The following is a 15,892-nucleotide window of genomic DNA, read 5'->3' as shown; positions in this document are numbered from 1 at the left end:
CAATATCAATCAATACATTCTAGAAATGCTAATTGAAGACAGGTTTTGCTGCTCTCTGTCCTTGAAAAAATAAGTCAGAAGGACATGAACATGACAGCTTTCGTAAGCGAAAGGCTGTAGTACCAGCCATTAGTGTAAAGCATAAGGTTTGTCCAGGGAAAGCATTTCTGTACTTTCAGTTTATTGCTTTGAGTGCATACATTGTTATATGAGGCCATAGCATCAGAAGTGACAACAAACCATAGTTTATCATGCTGGAAATAAACCTAACCTTTTCCCAGGTGTGCCTGTTTCCCCTTTCTCCTTCCTCCTTCAACCTGACTGTGAGACGCTCAGAAGTATTCACTTTTGTTTTAAATTAATGACAGTTTAGCAAAGCATCCAAATCCAGTTCCCTATGTTTACTTTTAACTATATTTTCTTCATTTCTTTCCCAGGTTTAGGGATTCTAATTTCCAGAAACCCTTCCAAACAGGCCAAGGGCTCTGCTGGTTTGAGATTATGGTAGTTATGGTGTAGAAAAGAACTCTTCCAAATTCCCCTTTGTGAAAAGCATTGTTAAGATTAAGTATACTTTTTGAGGTTCAGTTGGCACTCAGAAATGAAGTTAATCTAAAATGGAAGAAGTTGCTTCTGAAGAAATGGGCTGAGCAGAGTTGCTAGAGTGAAAACTGGAGATGACTCTTGTATCTTGAATGGTTGTGTAGAAGACAAAATTCCAGCAGGTGTTCCTTGCCACCCAGTTTTATGATGAGCAACACTTGCTGAAATTCCCTTTTCTACATTCAAATGCAGCTGAAAATGTAAATGTAAAACTATTTCAAAAAGTAACATTAAATAGTGACCACTGTCATATGTTAAAATTTCTGAGAAAGTTAAACATGAGGTCTCTAAAACAATTCATGTTGACAAGTAATTTGCTGCCAGGGATGAAATGGTCTTATTTAAACTCATGTAGAATTTTTAAATCTCCATTTAATTTCTCAATTTTTAGTATTTTCTGACCTCAATTAAAAATTCCAATGTATTGTGTGTATAAAAATGTTCCATGCCCATAAGATTGTTAGTAGATTCAAAATCCCAGAATCAAAATAGCACATTCACACATGACAAAACATTTGTTCTGAGTAACCTCCAGCCCTCCTACCAGCCTATTTAGTTTAAGTATCTTTCATCAAAAAATATAACCAGCAAGAAGGGACAATTTATTGGACCAAATTGCATCTCAGCCCCCCCCCCCATCATCTTTATGATTATATTTGGCAGTCGCTACAATTTGGGGACATTGTTTACAACTGCTCAGGGGACAATACCATAAAATTTCTTCCTTGTAAGTCATTTTCTACGAACTATGCCAACAAAACCTATATCCAGAAGAAAAAATGTTTTGTCTCCCAGATGATGGTTAAAGATCAAAATCCAACTATCAGGTGTTGACCTGAACAAGCACAGGTCTATGTCCAGTGAATTGGGGGGGGGGGGTCTTTGACCAGCTGACTCTAATGCAGTTTCACAAAGCACACCTTTAGATGCTATATGATTCTTTCAGTCTTGATTAAATAAAAGTTAACGGAGCTACCTTTAACTAGTATAATAGCTCACCCGTATCCACAGATTCATTTCCCAGTTACTTGTACTCAGGCACAATCTGAAAATATTACTCAGTCCTGCCTTTCTGCAATTTTGCTTTCTGTGGTTTCAGTTATTTTACTTATTGATTTGATTTGATTTCTATCACACCTTTCCCATGGTCACTTGCAGTTACCCATGGTCAACTACAGTCTAAAATATTATTGGTATAAGGTTCATTACTATCCATGGTTTCAGGAATCTACTGGGCATCTTGCAATGTATCCTTCATGAATAAGAGGTGACTACTGTATACAGAAGTAATACAAGAGGTAGCAGTAACTAATGAAGAATTCAGTGAGGGGAACAAATATATAATCACCATCACCACCAACATCCCACCTTTCTCTCAAAACTGTGAGCCAAAGTGTTCTCACAAAAAATTAATTGAATATGGACAAGGCACTTATCAGTAAATCCACACAAAAAGTTAAAATGTCATTAAACTATCATCAGAACTGTGAAAAGTACCTTGAAAAATTAAGGTGAGAAGCACAGACATATAAAATGTGTATTAATATGCATGGCTGCAAGAAGAAAGCTACCCTTATTAAGACATACTGAATTGAGGTGTCAAAACTCAAAAGAAGACCATGTGTTTTGCATATATAAAAGTATCTAGACTGCAGACCCTGCCATTTCCAGCTTTAGAAGAGAAAAAAGGATCTTTGGAAACAGGTTAAGAAACGCTTCTAAGACTTCAGACTGTGATTATTAGTCAGAACCTAAAAGACCAACAAATGGACAGACATAGGAGAAGGTATATAATCATATATATTAAGTGTTCTTCTTTCAAAAGTTAAAAATATAAAAGTATACTGGTTGAAATGAGTATTATTTAAAAATACACAAGTGCACTCAAGAATGCTTAGTTACTGAGCTCATTTCTGCATTGTTTCAGAGATAAGTAAATACAATTAAACTACTCACACAGCCTGTTTTGTCTGAAACCAAAATACCTGCACACGTGACAAGGGCAAGTCTGCTTTTGTGAGAAGGAAATCTCAGACACACAGCATCACTGTCACAATTGGATTGTGAAGAAGTAAGTGGAGGTGTTCAGACAAAGATCCGTCATGCTGCTTACATAATAGTTGGCTAATTAGACTTTAATTCCTAGCAGAGTGGCACGTTCTCTTCAGCCTTTTGGCCTCTCTTCATTAGAGGAAAAAGTGTCCCATTTATTTTATTTGCCTCACAGTGTATATGGGTAAAAAAAAAGTATATCTGTGCTCACACAACCCACACACTCTCTTATTCAGTCCATGTATCTGAACTCCCCTCTCCTCTGAAATCTATGTTACAGGTCTATCTTTCATCTCTAAGGTGTCACACAACACTCTGATACTCTCTTTCAAAGGAACATCCAAGGGATTAAAAAACTGGTCTTTGATGGAGATGCTTATGTAAGAGCTGCAGAACTTTGTTCCAACAGAAAACTAACTAATATGTGACCTAAGCAACATAAACCAAAGGGGGGAAAAGGCTCCCACCAATGAAACATAGGGAAAACCAACAACACCTGACAATACAAGGCCCACCAGGGTGTCAAAAAACATTAATCAAGTAAATGAACATTACCCCCTTATCTTCTCACATCACTACTGGGGGCCATTAAAAACAGGAATGCAGGAGAGCATTTGATCGGACTGCTTTATAACTCAAAAGGAATGTTATCCTGGAGCCCTTTCACTTGACACAATTATCCTAAAATCACAAAATCTTAAGGGTTGGAAGGTGCCACAAGTACTATCTAGTCCAACAATTTAGCATGCAGGAATACACAATGCACAGATGGTGGAATGATGGCCATCCAACTTCTATTTAAAGACCTCCAAATATGGGAGTCCACACCCTTTGAGGCAATCTATTCCACTGCCAAACAGCTCTTGAAAATAATTTTCTCCCTAGGTAGAATATCTTTTCTTATAATCTGAATCCATTGGTTCATGTTCTAGTTTCTGAAGCAACAGAAAACAAGCTTGCTTCAGTTATAGTGCTATGATGCTACTTTAAATGCCACAGCAACATTCTATGGAATTGTGAAGTTTGCAGTTTGGTAAGTCACTAGAGTTCACTGACTCTAAACTACAAATCCCAGGATTCTATATAGGAAGTCACCATAGCGGTTAACATGGAATCATAGCGCTATAATTCTGTAGTGTGAAAGAGGACCCTGTAAATTGGATTGGGCAATATTTGATGGCCCATATGTTTAGAAAAGAAACTCTCCAGCTATAGACAAAAAATGCTGCTCTAAGGAATACTGCTGTTTTCCAAAAGTACACCCTTAAATATATGGTTAAATGGACTATGTAATTCTCTTCTATTTCTCTTGATACTTAGTACTGTGTTCTACACTGAGTAGTAATCACTGAACATGGGGTGGGGAAACCTTTCTATCCCAGCAATAGAGAATGTGTGGCCTTCTATAGACTCCAGCTCTCATTAAATCCAACAAGGTGGTTGATGGAGTATGGGAACAGTACTTCACTATGATATGAAGCATCTCATATTAGCCATCTTTGCTCTGTCCTCTTATATGCACACTCCGCGTCTCACTTGATCACAGGCATATCACATCCCACGACACACTGTGCTGTCTCTCACATAAGTGGAAGCACTGGTTTCCTACTTCTCTTTGTCTTCAGCAATTCAGTTGGCTTTGGAAAAAAGAACCATCAGTAGTGGGTGAATCAAAAATTCAGGCTTCTTGGACTAGTGGTCAAGAATCCTAAAATAATTAGTAGTTGACCAAGTAAGGCTTGCAGAAGTTTCATCACTGCTCCCCATATTTGAAGAACAAGATCACAGACATGTACACCTGTCACAGGTTATAACAGGGGTACTGTAAAAAGATAACAGAAAAATCTTCTAACAGAAAATGTAATATAAAAAAAAACCATAAATGAATCTAGTAGCACCTTTGAGACTAACTGGGAGGAAGCAATTTCTAGTATAAATTTTTCTCCACAACTGTATCTACAGAAGCTTATGCTAGAAATTACTTCTTCCCAGATTAGTCTCAAAGGTAATACTGGATTCCTTTATGTCTTTTTATCTTAAAACAGATATTTAATGTGACTTCTGAGAGCACTTAACGTTTACTGCTAATCAACTCCTACTGATTAACTACTGTAAGACTAAAATCATGGCCTTTACTTAAAAGAGGTCCAAGCATGGATTGGAACCCAGTTGAGCAGTTAACATGATATAAGAGAGTCGGTGTGATATACTGGTTTTAGTGTTGGACCAGGGTTTGAATCCTGTTGCAGTCACTTAAAACCCACTGGGTGACCTTGTGTGAGTCACACTCTCTCAGCCTCAGAGGATGGCATTGTCAAACTCCCTCTCAATAAAACTGCCAAGAAAATGCCATGATAGGGTCACCCCAAATTAGAAACTACTTGAAGGCACACAACAACAACAACAACAAGAACAACAACAACATCTGCCTTCAACCTGGCCGTCAGCTTTTGATGACCCCATGAATTTCATAAAGTTTTCTTAGGCAATAAATACTCAGAAGTGGTTTCCTAGTTCCTTGCTCTGAAATATATTCAAGAGCACCTGCTATTCATTGGCAATCTCCCATCCAAGTACTAACCAGAGCAGACCATGTTTAGCTTCCACAATCAGATGGGATATGATGCCTTTAGGATATTTAGGCAAATATAATATATGTACTGGGGGAATTATCTTAACTCCTCTGGACCTTGGAGTACTCATGTAAAGGGTATTACAGAAAAAGCTTGAAGGAGTGTTTCAGGTTTGCACTGGGTTTTGCTTACACACACACTCAAATGGAGGATTTTTCTTAAGTTATTCAAGTAGCTGTAGCTAAAATTATATGCCAGATGCTATACAGTCCCAGTTGTGCACATATGGTAGCTGTGGTTCACTTGGGGATGTACAAATCAAGTTTTTGGAAACGGTATTTTCAGTTGTAAACTGTGTTCACAATGTGGCCAGTACTGTGAAATAAGTTTGATTTCTGTTGAAGCTGATGCCTTTATATATATATGTGTGTGGATAAAAAGCTAGTTTTTGGCACCATAGAACAGGCTGTAATAGACTATGTTGAATAAAAGTGGAAATAGAGGCTGCATGGGAAATGCCAAACCATTAGGTTTATTCCTAGTATTTGTATTAACTCCAAATGTTGTTGTGATGTTTTATTAAATAGTATTAAACAGTTTTCAAAAGCGAAGGAGACAACAATTTTGAAAAATTATATGTACTCCAAAAATTATACAGAAGCTCTTCAGACATGGAACACCACAAAATCTTCAGATCTGTGATAAATTAAATTCTTTGAAGTTCTTATATCTGCAGTACATTCAGTTCTGATTCTTCCAGGTCATTCGTTAGGTGACAGTCCATGCATTTTCCCCATAAAGATATTTGGTGTCGGAAATGCACACCTAATTTTAGGATGATGTATAAATTACCATTTTAGATCTTACTTGGAAAAAAATGGGTAAGTGATTGTACATCCTCCTTTCATCTCTCCCAAGAAACGTCCAAAAACATTCTAATGTCATTTCCTACTCTTGGGTGGGGGAGAATATCTTACCCTGAGTACTGATGATAGCATTCTACAAGGTAGTATTTTGTTGTTGTTGTTGTTGTTGTTGTTAGCAAAGCCAAACTGTTCACTGTAAATACACTTGAACACTATGATGAACATGTGCTAATTGCTCTTTTTGTATTTCATTTCTACAAAACATGACATTTCTCACATCAACATTCAGACTTGCTGTTTTGTCAGCCATCACTTAGACAAGAAGCCCTATCAAACTCATATCAAGACCGCTTAATTTCCTGAATCTTATCCATTACTTCCTGAGATATGGATTTGAAATGGACTGAAACTAGACTGCGGGGAAGTTGTAACATTCCAATGGGCAAATGTAAATGGATCAGGTATTGATTTTTTTCAATTCTGTATACATCATCAATAATTAACTCAGTTCATTTCTATTGAAATCTACTCAGTTCCTAAGCATTTTACTGTCGTTCATTACAATTTGTAGTGAGTATGAAATTTAATACTGCAATTACACATGGAGGTATATTTATTAAAAAGAACAGTTAGACAGTCTTTCAAAATACATGTTTTACATATACACAGGGACCACATATACTTAGGAATTGCAAAGTGGAAAGTTATGTTTCCCTTCCATTCTCTGTTCACAAAATTAGATTTAATTTTTAAAGGATGCTGATAGTGTTATTTTTATGAAATGGAACCAGTTTCCTAGCACTGACATATTATGATACTTATTACTAGTAGCATGTTGGGAAACCTATAGCTTCACTGTGGCTGTAATCTTATACACACCCATTAGGAAATAAGTCATACTGAAATCAGTGGAACTTAATTCTGACTATGCATGAAATTAACCATGTATGCTATTAAGAAAAATAGGCCAAGACATTAATTGGCTTAATAAAACTTGGATCATAACAAAACAGCATCTTTACTTTCATAATTTATTTCTTTACATGCCAAATTACATTTGTGTTCTTTTTTGAACCAGATGTGCATGTGTGTCCATGTATACACACATGCGTGTATGTGCATGCATACACAGAGTTATATAAATGCCTGCAACAAACAAAATGGCTCTGGATACTGATTTCATGCTTGTTGCAAAGAAACTTGGCCAGTTTAAAAAGCACGCAGGTGACATTGATAAATAATAGCACAGGAGCACACCAGTGACATTTAAAATTACGTACAGCCAAGTTTAAAAACTAAATTTCAGTTAACCCCGGGCATCGACCTCTCAATTCATTTAAAAATAACAAAGTCTTGTGGCATCTTGAAGACTTAATAAACTTTATCTGGCATAGGTTTTTGAGGACAGCAACTAAGCTTATGCCAGATAAAATATGTTAGCCTTTGGGGTGCACAAACCCCCGTGTCGTTTTTGCTGCAACAGACCAACATGGACACTCCACTGGGAATCTCTTCATTCAGTAGTTCATTTCTATTACTGTATTTTCAGTAGGCTGCCCAGTGGTAAAGGAGCTCAGTAGAATAATTACACTCTGCAAGCATTTGTCTCCTGCCCCACCATTGCCAAAATCCTCCAACATGTGAAGTCACAATTTATCTGACATTTCTGTGCAACACTGCCCTTCAAAAGGGTTTCCTCCCAAATTTACTCAAGATTAAATAAAACTAACAGTCTTTAGACTTTATGCTATGATAGACTACTGAAAAGGTAGCTGGTAAATGTTAGAGATAGCCAAAACTCTAATATTTTCCTATTTTAGAACCCCTATCCACATCACCTGCACAAATACATATATATCTTTACCACAAGTTATTTTCTCCTACTGAGAAATCATATCCATATTTTTATGACATCCCTAAACAACCCATGATTTTAAAGTCATTCAAAGGAAAACATTTTAAATCAGACCATCCTTCAGAGTACATAAATGCTATGGGGCTCAATTCTTATTTCAGACTATTTTCAAAAATATATGTATCCATCCTAAACATATACAAGATTTTGTATTTAGTAGAAGTGTTTAGCAGTTAAATATATTTGCATCATTCAGGCATCTATACTCATTTGAATAAAGAGAACCATTCTTACATGATACTCTTTTTATTTTCACATTAAATATTATGTTTGCTTTAAATGAACATAGAATACTATTTTGATCCAAATATTTATGATATGTCTCAGAAGCCCATCAATACTGAATGCTCCTTCTCTCTTTTGGCATATCTTATTCTCTTTCACACTGATGAGGGGAGAAACTACATTAGCTACAGTACATATGGGAACAGATGTTATATATACTCTGAATATGACAAGGGCATGGATCTCAAGGTTAAAGCAGGGATTTCCAGAAGCACTATTATTCAACACCCTGGATAGCTCCCAGTTAGGGATGGTGTAGAAATTCTACCAGTTATGCTATTTCTGCCCACTCCCAAGCCCTTTAGTACGTAGCAGTATAGCTCAAGGAGATACTGTTCTTTGGATGACTTTCAAGCACCAGGTAAATAAGGACAAAACTCATTCTGTCCAAAAATCATTAAGCAAAATCCCAGCTGTCCTCAATCCATGTAATCCCCCCAACTGGTCTCTGGTTTTTCTTTTATTATTATTAAGCTAATAGCATCATAGCCTATTCCAAAAAGTATCCAGGGAGACTGCTTTTAAAATGTTGTCACATGAAAAAGGGTTTAAGCTAATACATTCAGAGGCCGAATCTTGCAAGTACACGTTTCCAAATTTCCACACAGAGTCCTGTCTCATTGTCCCATTCAAAATGTTTTTTTAAATTATCATAGTTTCGTCATCTTTTTTTCCCCTGGCATAGAACAGCAGGACAAGGCAAGAATAAAACTAATATTTTCATCCAGAGACCTAAATTCTCTATGCAGGGGGAGGATAGCAAAAAATTGCAGCTGTAAGATTGACCCACCCCTTAACATGGCCACTTTTGACATATTGGACAGCATGTTCGCATGTGCAGGCCCCTCATAAGACCACTGGTAGGACAGATACAGAGCGGTGGTATGGTGTGTGTTTGTGTGCTTGCTGCATTTTATTGTCATTTTTCTACAGTTCATTCTAGGTTTTGTAAGGTGCCCAGGCAACATCTACTGAAGGCTATAGCCACATAAGTATAATGAGTGGATTTTCTTTTCTTCTTCTTCTTTTTTTAGAAAGATCAAATTGTGCAAAGCTCTCTCTACATGCACATGCCTTTGCTAAGGATGGCTCCGACAGGTGAGTATCCGGTGTGCTGAAGGGTCAAAGCTGGATGAAAAAAAATTACAATCTCTCCCCTCCTCCAGCACACCAAGGAACATCTGCACAGGACTCTAGTCAAGGTCAGATGGTCTGTTTCTATATCAAGCACTATTTGAGGCGATATGGAAATAACTACTTCTTCATCATCATTTCATAACTAATAATAGTGCTTTGTTTACCTTTCTTGGAGAGCTGGTTGTGGCATCATTGCTTGTTGCAACTTTAAATTAGCAGAAACTTGCATATTTCAAGTTGTTATTGAATTCGGGTTGCTGGGGAGGGGAGTACCCCTCATTTGTACCCTCCTACGTCTCAGTTTCCATGCATTAGCTTCCCCTTTCACAGAATAAATACAACGCAGGGATGATAAAGCAAGAAAGGCTCCCTCCGATCAAGTCACATTTTACACTTTATGCTTTGCCTGCCAGAAATGTTTTTGTACAATGTCTCACGTTACTAGGATGCAATGAGCAGACCGGAAAACTTCTCTAACAGCTTTGGAGGGCAAGGACTCCCCTCTATCTTTTGTCTAGAAAGGGAATGCAGGGGTTCTTTTTTAAAATATCAAACTGTCTGGCTTCCACCTCTGAAGGTCAATGACACATCACCTTGGCAAGAAAAGACAGGGGGAGGAAGAGTTGGGATGTTATTTCATTGTGCTCTGTGACGCTCACCGGGTGGAAAGTCTAACCCTGGGGAGGGCATAAGCTTTTGGTGGGTCTCAAGAGAAGTCTGTGCTACAAAGCTGAACAGTTCCATGGGGATCAAGGGTGAGGAGAGTGAACCCGGATGCATATCATCCAGAAGGTCCTGAAAGAGGACATCCGAGAGGGCTTCTGCCTTCCAGGGTCCCAGGAATCAGGGAGTAAGTCCTGCCAAACATCATCTTGAATTAAAAAATGCAGGACTTGTGCAAAAAGAATGCATTTCTGTTTGTTCTGTTGTTGATAATGACAATATCCACCATCAAATCAACCACAGAGAGAAAAACAGAGAATTAGAAAGTAGCAGCAAAAAGTTAAGGATTTTGGAAGCTCTCTGGGTTGGAATTAAAAAAAAGGTCCTTTCTAACCTCCTCACCTTGTTGGGAATGCTATAACCAAGTTCTGATGAGGACTTTTATGGGGATGAGAGGAAACGGAAGAAATAGGTATGTGGTGAATCTTTCTTGTCAAACTCATATATATATATATATATATATATATATATATATATATATATATGGTCAAGCTCCAAATACAAGTGTTGCATCCCTCATGGATGGAATAGACTGGGCAACCAGACAGAGGCAAGAGCACAACTGAATTAACCCCTTGATGTCAACTTTGTCTACACACTTTCTAGGTTGGACACTGCCATCTTTGTGGTGATGTACAGCACCTGGCACCATTGGGGCATTTTAATTAATTAACGGTAAAAAGCAGAGGTGCGTTTTTGTTTGGTCAGAGTGACCATCTGCTTTTGGAGACCCCATCAGCTTCCAGCCAGTCTCCTTTGAGATTGTGTGTGTCTCTCCCCCCCCCTTTTGTTGTCATTGTTGTGTGCCTTTCTGACTTCTGGCACCATAAAGCAAACCTATCTCGGGGGTTTCTTGGCATGTTCCTTCATGCCCTGGCTGAGAGAGTGTGGCTCGCCCAAGGTCACTCAATGGGTTTCCATGGCTTGCCATGGAAGAGAGTTCGACTTATGATAACCCTAGGGTCATATCATGGGGTTTTCTTGGTAGGTTTCTTCAGAGAGCAGGTTGCTCCTTGCCCTCTTCTGAGGCTGAGAGAGTGTGACTCACTCAAGGTCACTCAGTGGGTTTTCATGGCTGAGCAGGGATTCAAACCCTGGTCTTCAGAGTAGAACTTATGGCAACCCTAGGGCAATGCTATCATGGGGTTTTCTTGGTAAGTCCCTTCAGAGAGGAGTCTTGCCCCTTGCCCTCCTCTGAGGCTGAGAGAGTGTGACTCTCCCAAGGTCACTCAATGAGTTTCCATGGCTGGGCAGGGAGTCACAGCTTGGTCTCCAGAGAGGGACTTAGGGCGACTCTAGCAGGAGAAGCCCCTTCAGAGAGGGGTCTTGCCCCTTGCCCTCCTCTGACCGAGGCTGAGAGAATGTGACCTTCCCTTTCCCCTGCCTCTCCCTCACCTGAAGTCACTGTAGGGATGGATGATCCAGAAGCCCGCAGTCTTAACCCTTTCCTGCTCCTTCTCCACCGCCTTCTGGCTCCCGAACATGCGGAGGGAGAATTTGTTGACCCCGGGCTGGAGCATGGAGGTGAACTGGCGCTGCATGAAGCCATACTGCTGCTGCTGCTGCTGGCGCCCGGCTCCCTGGGGCTCCTCCATGCCCACCATGGGCTGCTGCTCCTCCTCGCCTCCGCCGCCACCGCCGCCGTCCACTTTGAAGCAGACCGAGTTGCCATGCTCCTCCGGCCCCTTCTCCTTCCCGGGGAAGCAGGCGTTGGCGCTGGGGCTGCCCTCCTCCCGGCTGCCGGGCGAGGAGCTGGGCTTGCTGCCCTCCATGCCCGCCTGGCCTCTGGGAAGGAGGAGCGGGACTGAGGCAGCAGGCGGACAACGGCCGGCTCCTGCCTGGGCTCCTCCTCCTCCTCCTCCTCGGCTGCTGGCCTCTGCTGCTCCCTGCCCAGGAGGAGCCCAGCCCCAGCCTCCCCCGCGCGCCCCCTGGCGGCACTCCCGGGAACTGCGCGACCCGCGTCCTGCCTCCTCGCCAGTGACATTGAACGACCCCCAGAGCAGCCAGCGCCAGGGAGTCCAGAGGAGGGGGGGCACCCCTGCTCCTCAGACATGTCTGCTTTGGGGCAGAAAGGGGCCGAGTCCTTCGCCTGCGTCCCTCCCGAGGCTGGAAAGGAGAGCTCCCAGGCTCTTCTCGTTTGGAAATCAATCGAAAACTGTTCCCGCGGGGCCTCAGGGTCTGGGGACTTGCCATCAGGGCTCGCGTCCCTTGGCGTGGCATTGAACTACCTGGGGCAGCCCTTGAGGGAAACTGGCACCATGGATGGCGGAGGAGGACCAGGGGCATCAGCGAGAGTGTGGGGGTGCAGACCAGCCCCTGCGAGGCCCTTCGGGGGCAGGGGCACCACTGCTCCTCAAACATCGGCCTTTGGGCAGAAATGAACGGTGGCCTTCACCTAGGTCTCTTTCAAATGCTGAAGAGAGACGACGAGTGGGGCAGAAAGAAGAGGTCCCAGGCTGTTGTTGCTGCTGCTGCTCTTATGCCTTGTTTAAAGAATAAATTTTAACATTTTAGAACAATTTACAGTGGGACCTCAGTATCTGCAGACTTGCCATCTGGGCTCCCTTCCCTTGCTGTGATGCTGAATGACCCACCAGAGCCCTTCTTGAAGGAAACTGGCACCACTGGCATCACCAAGAGAGTTGGGGGGGGGGGTGACACCCTAAAAGGGAAGGGGTGACACCACTGCTCCTCGGATCTCTGCTTTTGGGCAGAAAGGGGGCATATTTTTCACCTGTGTCCCTTTCAAAGGCTGGAGAGATGGGGGGAGGCTCAGTGGGAAGAGAAAGGAGAGGTGCCAGGGTGGGTTTTTTTAAAATAAATTTTGTACAGTGGGACCTCAGTATCAGGAGAGGGCCATCTTCCCTTGGTGACACTGAACAACCCAATTGACACCTTGAGGGAAACTGGCACCACGGTTGGAGGGGGAGGAGGAGAAGGAGCAAGTGGCATCACAAGAAGGTGTGGAGTGTGTGGAGCACACCAGGTGACACCCTAAACAGGATGACAGCACTGCTTGTCAAGCATTGACTTTTGGGCAGAAGAGATGGGGTGAGTGAAGTGCAGGAAGTGAGTAAAGTGGGAAGGAGTGTTGTTGTATGCTTTAAAGTTGTTTCTGACTTATGGCTACCCTAAGGAAAACCTATCATGAGGTTTATCTTGGCATGTTTCTTCAGAGGGGGGAGGTTCCATTGCCCTCCTCTGAGGCTGAGAGTGTGTGACCTGCCCATCCACTGGGTTTACATGGCCAAGCTGAGGTTTGAAAACTTTGAACCCTGCTCTACAGAGTCACAATTGAATCACAACAGCATGCTGACTCTCTTATTCAAAGAGTTCCTGATTATTGGTTTTGTTAGACCCTGACTTATGGAAGCCTCATGGATGAGACACCTCCAAGACCCACTGTCCTACATTGCTCTGCTTAGATCTTATAAAATCAGACCTGTGACCTCCCTAACTGAGTCTATCCATCTGGTGTGTCGTCTGCCTCTCTTTCTACCACCCTCTACCTTTTTTAACATTGTTGTTTTTTCCAATGGCAAAACTCTGTGCATTTCTTTTCTTCAAAAAATCAACAGTAATCCATCTGAATTGGAACTAGTAGAGAATGGCAATGGGGAAAAGGAAGAAAGCCATAGAAATGGATAACAGGTTCCCCATCTCTTATTTAAACCAACAGCTTCATTTATATACCACTTTGTACCTAACAGTGTCTAAGCGGTTTACAACTGTAAGCTAATTGCCCCCAACAATCTGGGTACTCAGTTTAATAACCTCGGAAGGATGCAAGCCTGAGTCAAGCTTGAGCTGTTTCACTGGTATTAAACTAACAACCTTATGGTTTTGAGTGAGTGGCTGCAGTATAGGCATTTAACCACTGTGCCACCAGTATTTATACTTTAAGATTTTTGAGTGCCTCCTCAAGCACAAGAGCCAGGATCCATTGCCACATGACAATGGAGGTAAGCTGGTGCTCTTGGTGGCTATAGTCTTTGTGGGAATGTACATGTGTGGAGTAAGCTGCCACACAGATAATACACTTTGTGAAACTGCCTAAGCTGTTCATTTTGTGAGACCTCCTAAACTGAACCTAGCCCACCAATATTTTAATTTAAATCTCTTAAATGCGTGATGACACAGTTTTTGTGGCCTGTGAACTGAATGTTTACAAAATGATGTAGATGGTGAGTTACACTCTGTTGACATTGAGGATGCACCTATACTGTAGAAATAATGCAGTTTGACACCACTTCAACTATCATAGCACCATCCTACAGAATCCTGGGATTTGTAGTTTTGTGAGGCACCAGCACTCTTTGGCAGAGAGGGTTGAAGACCCTGTAAAACTAGGATTCCATATAATGCAACTTTATCATTTAAATTGGTGTCAACATGCATTATTTCTATTGTGTAGGTGCATCACTACAGATGATGATCCATTACGGGGTCCTCTGCAGCAACATTTTAGATTGGATGTGAAGACAATGGGACAAGAACAGGATTTAACTGAAGGCAGCAAGATTCTGCTCAAATCAGCAAGCTGGAAGAGAATGGCAAGGCAGGGGGCTAGAAGGAGCTAACAAGCAGGAGCTGATTTACCTGCTCACTATAGCAGATGTCAAAAAGGCCTTAGAGCTGGTAGCCCAAGTATCTCTGAAACCATATCAGCTGGGCCAGAAGGAATCCCCATGGGAGGAATGAAGGTACCTCCTCCTTTCATCTTCTCCTCATCTCTTTAAAAGAACACAGTGTCAACTAACAAACACTGATCAATGGAAAGATGAGCCGAGCATATTGTCCTCAATAAGGAGGAAGGAACGTACAAGTGAACTTCAACAGAGACTTGTTGCTGGGAGACATCTCAGGTTGTACCATCTGATTGCAAGATATGGTCCCTGGTCCTCCATACAACTGAGTGGACTGGCTCAGGCTATAGAAGAAGCAACATTTGCTACCTAGAGACTGTGTGTCTTCTTTAAAGTTGCACTGGAGCAAAATTAAATTTTGGCTGATCTCAACCCCCCCCCCCCAAAAAAAAATATTTCTCTATTGTTAGGCCTGGGTGAGTAGTTTACTGGTTGGAAATATTTTAAATTGTGAAATGTTTATCCAATTTGTATGACAGTTTAATCTTTGATTGCTAATTGTTATTTAATTATTCAGAAATATATTTGATGCTTCTGTAAACTTCACTGAGTGACACAGTGAATGGAAGAGGCATGTGGAGGGGTGGGCAGGCATTTTATTACCTCTAACTCCATACACACACACCACATGCACAGAGTCTTAGGCATATTGCATCCAATGCAAAGACCTTGGAAAGAGCCCTGGTGGTGCAATGGTTAAATGCCTGTACTGCAGCCACTCACTCACAAACCATAAGGTTGTGAGTTTAATACCAGCCAGGGGCTCAGGGTCGACTCAGCCTAGCATCCTTCTGAAGTCGCTAAATTGGTTTACACATTGTAAACCACTTAGAGAGTGCTTAATTACACTGATAAGTCCTATAGAAATGTACTTGCTGTAGCTGTTGCTCCAGTATCCCTCCATGGAGGCCATCAACCCCATTTCACTTGTTGCTGGTGGCTTCCATGGCCAGCAATGAATTGTAAATTAATGTTATAATCTCATAGATTAATTTTATAAACTTTAAAAGAGCAATCAAAGGTGCTGCATTTATTTTTACAATAGGATTAAGCACTTTGGATAGCTAACTTTGTGCATATATTATGTTTTGC

At 41.3% G+C, this 15,892-nt stretch overlaps 1 protein-coding gene across 1 annotated transcript in view; it reads right to left on the bottom strand.

The window, feature by feature from the left end:
- Nucleotides 1-11,945, bottom strand: part of LOC121920685 (potassium/sodium hyperpolarization-activated cyclic nucleotide-gated channel 1-like) — a 179,255-nt gene extending 167,310 nt beyond the window's left edge. Inside the window, exon 1 of the mRNA XM_042447836.1 lies at nt 11,550-11,945. Coding sequence (XP_042303770.1) covers nt 11,550-11,926 — 377 coding nt within the window. The 5' untranslated portion in view covers nt 11,927-11,945. The remainder of the gene's footprint in view (nt 1-11,549) is intronic.
- Nucleotides 11,946-15,892: the final 3,947 nt, after the last annotated feature.

The sequence above is a fragment of the Sceloporus undulatus genome, chromosome 2 (assembly GCF_019175285.1).
Source record: "Sceloporus undulatus isolate JIND9_A2432 ecotype Alabama chromosome 2, SceUnd_v1.1, whole genome shotgun sequence".
NCBI classification, from domain to species: Eukaryota; Metazoa; Chordata; class Lepidosauria; order Squamata; family Phrynosomatidae; genus Sceloporus; species Sceloporus undulatus.
The sequence above is the reverse complement of the archived record's forward strand: the minus strand, read 5'-3'. Positions and strand labels throughout refer to the sequence as shown.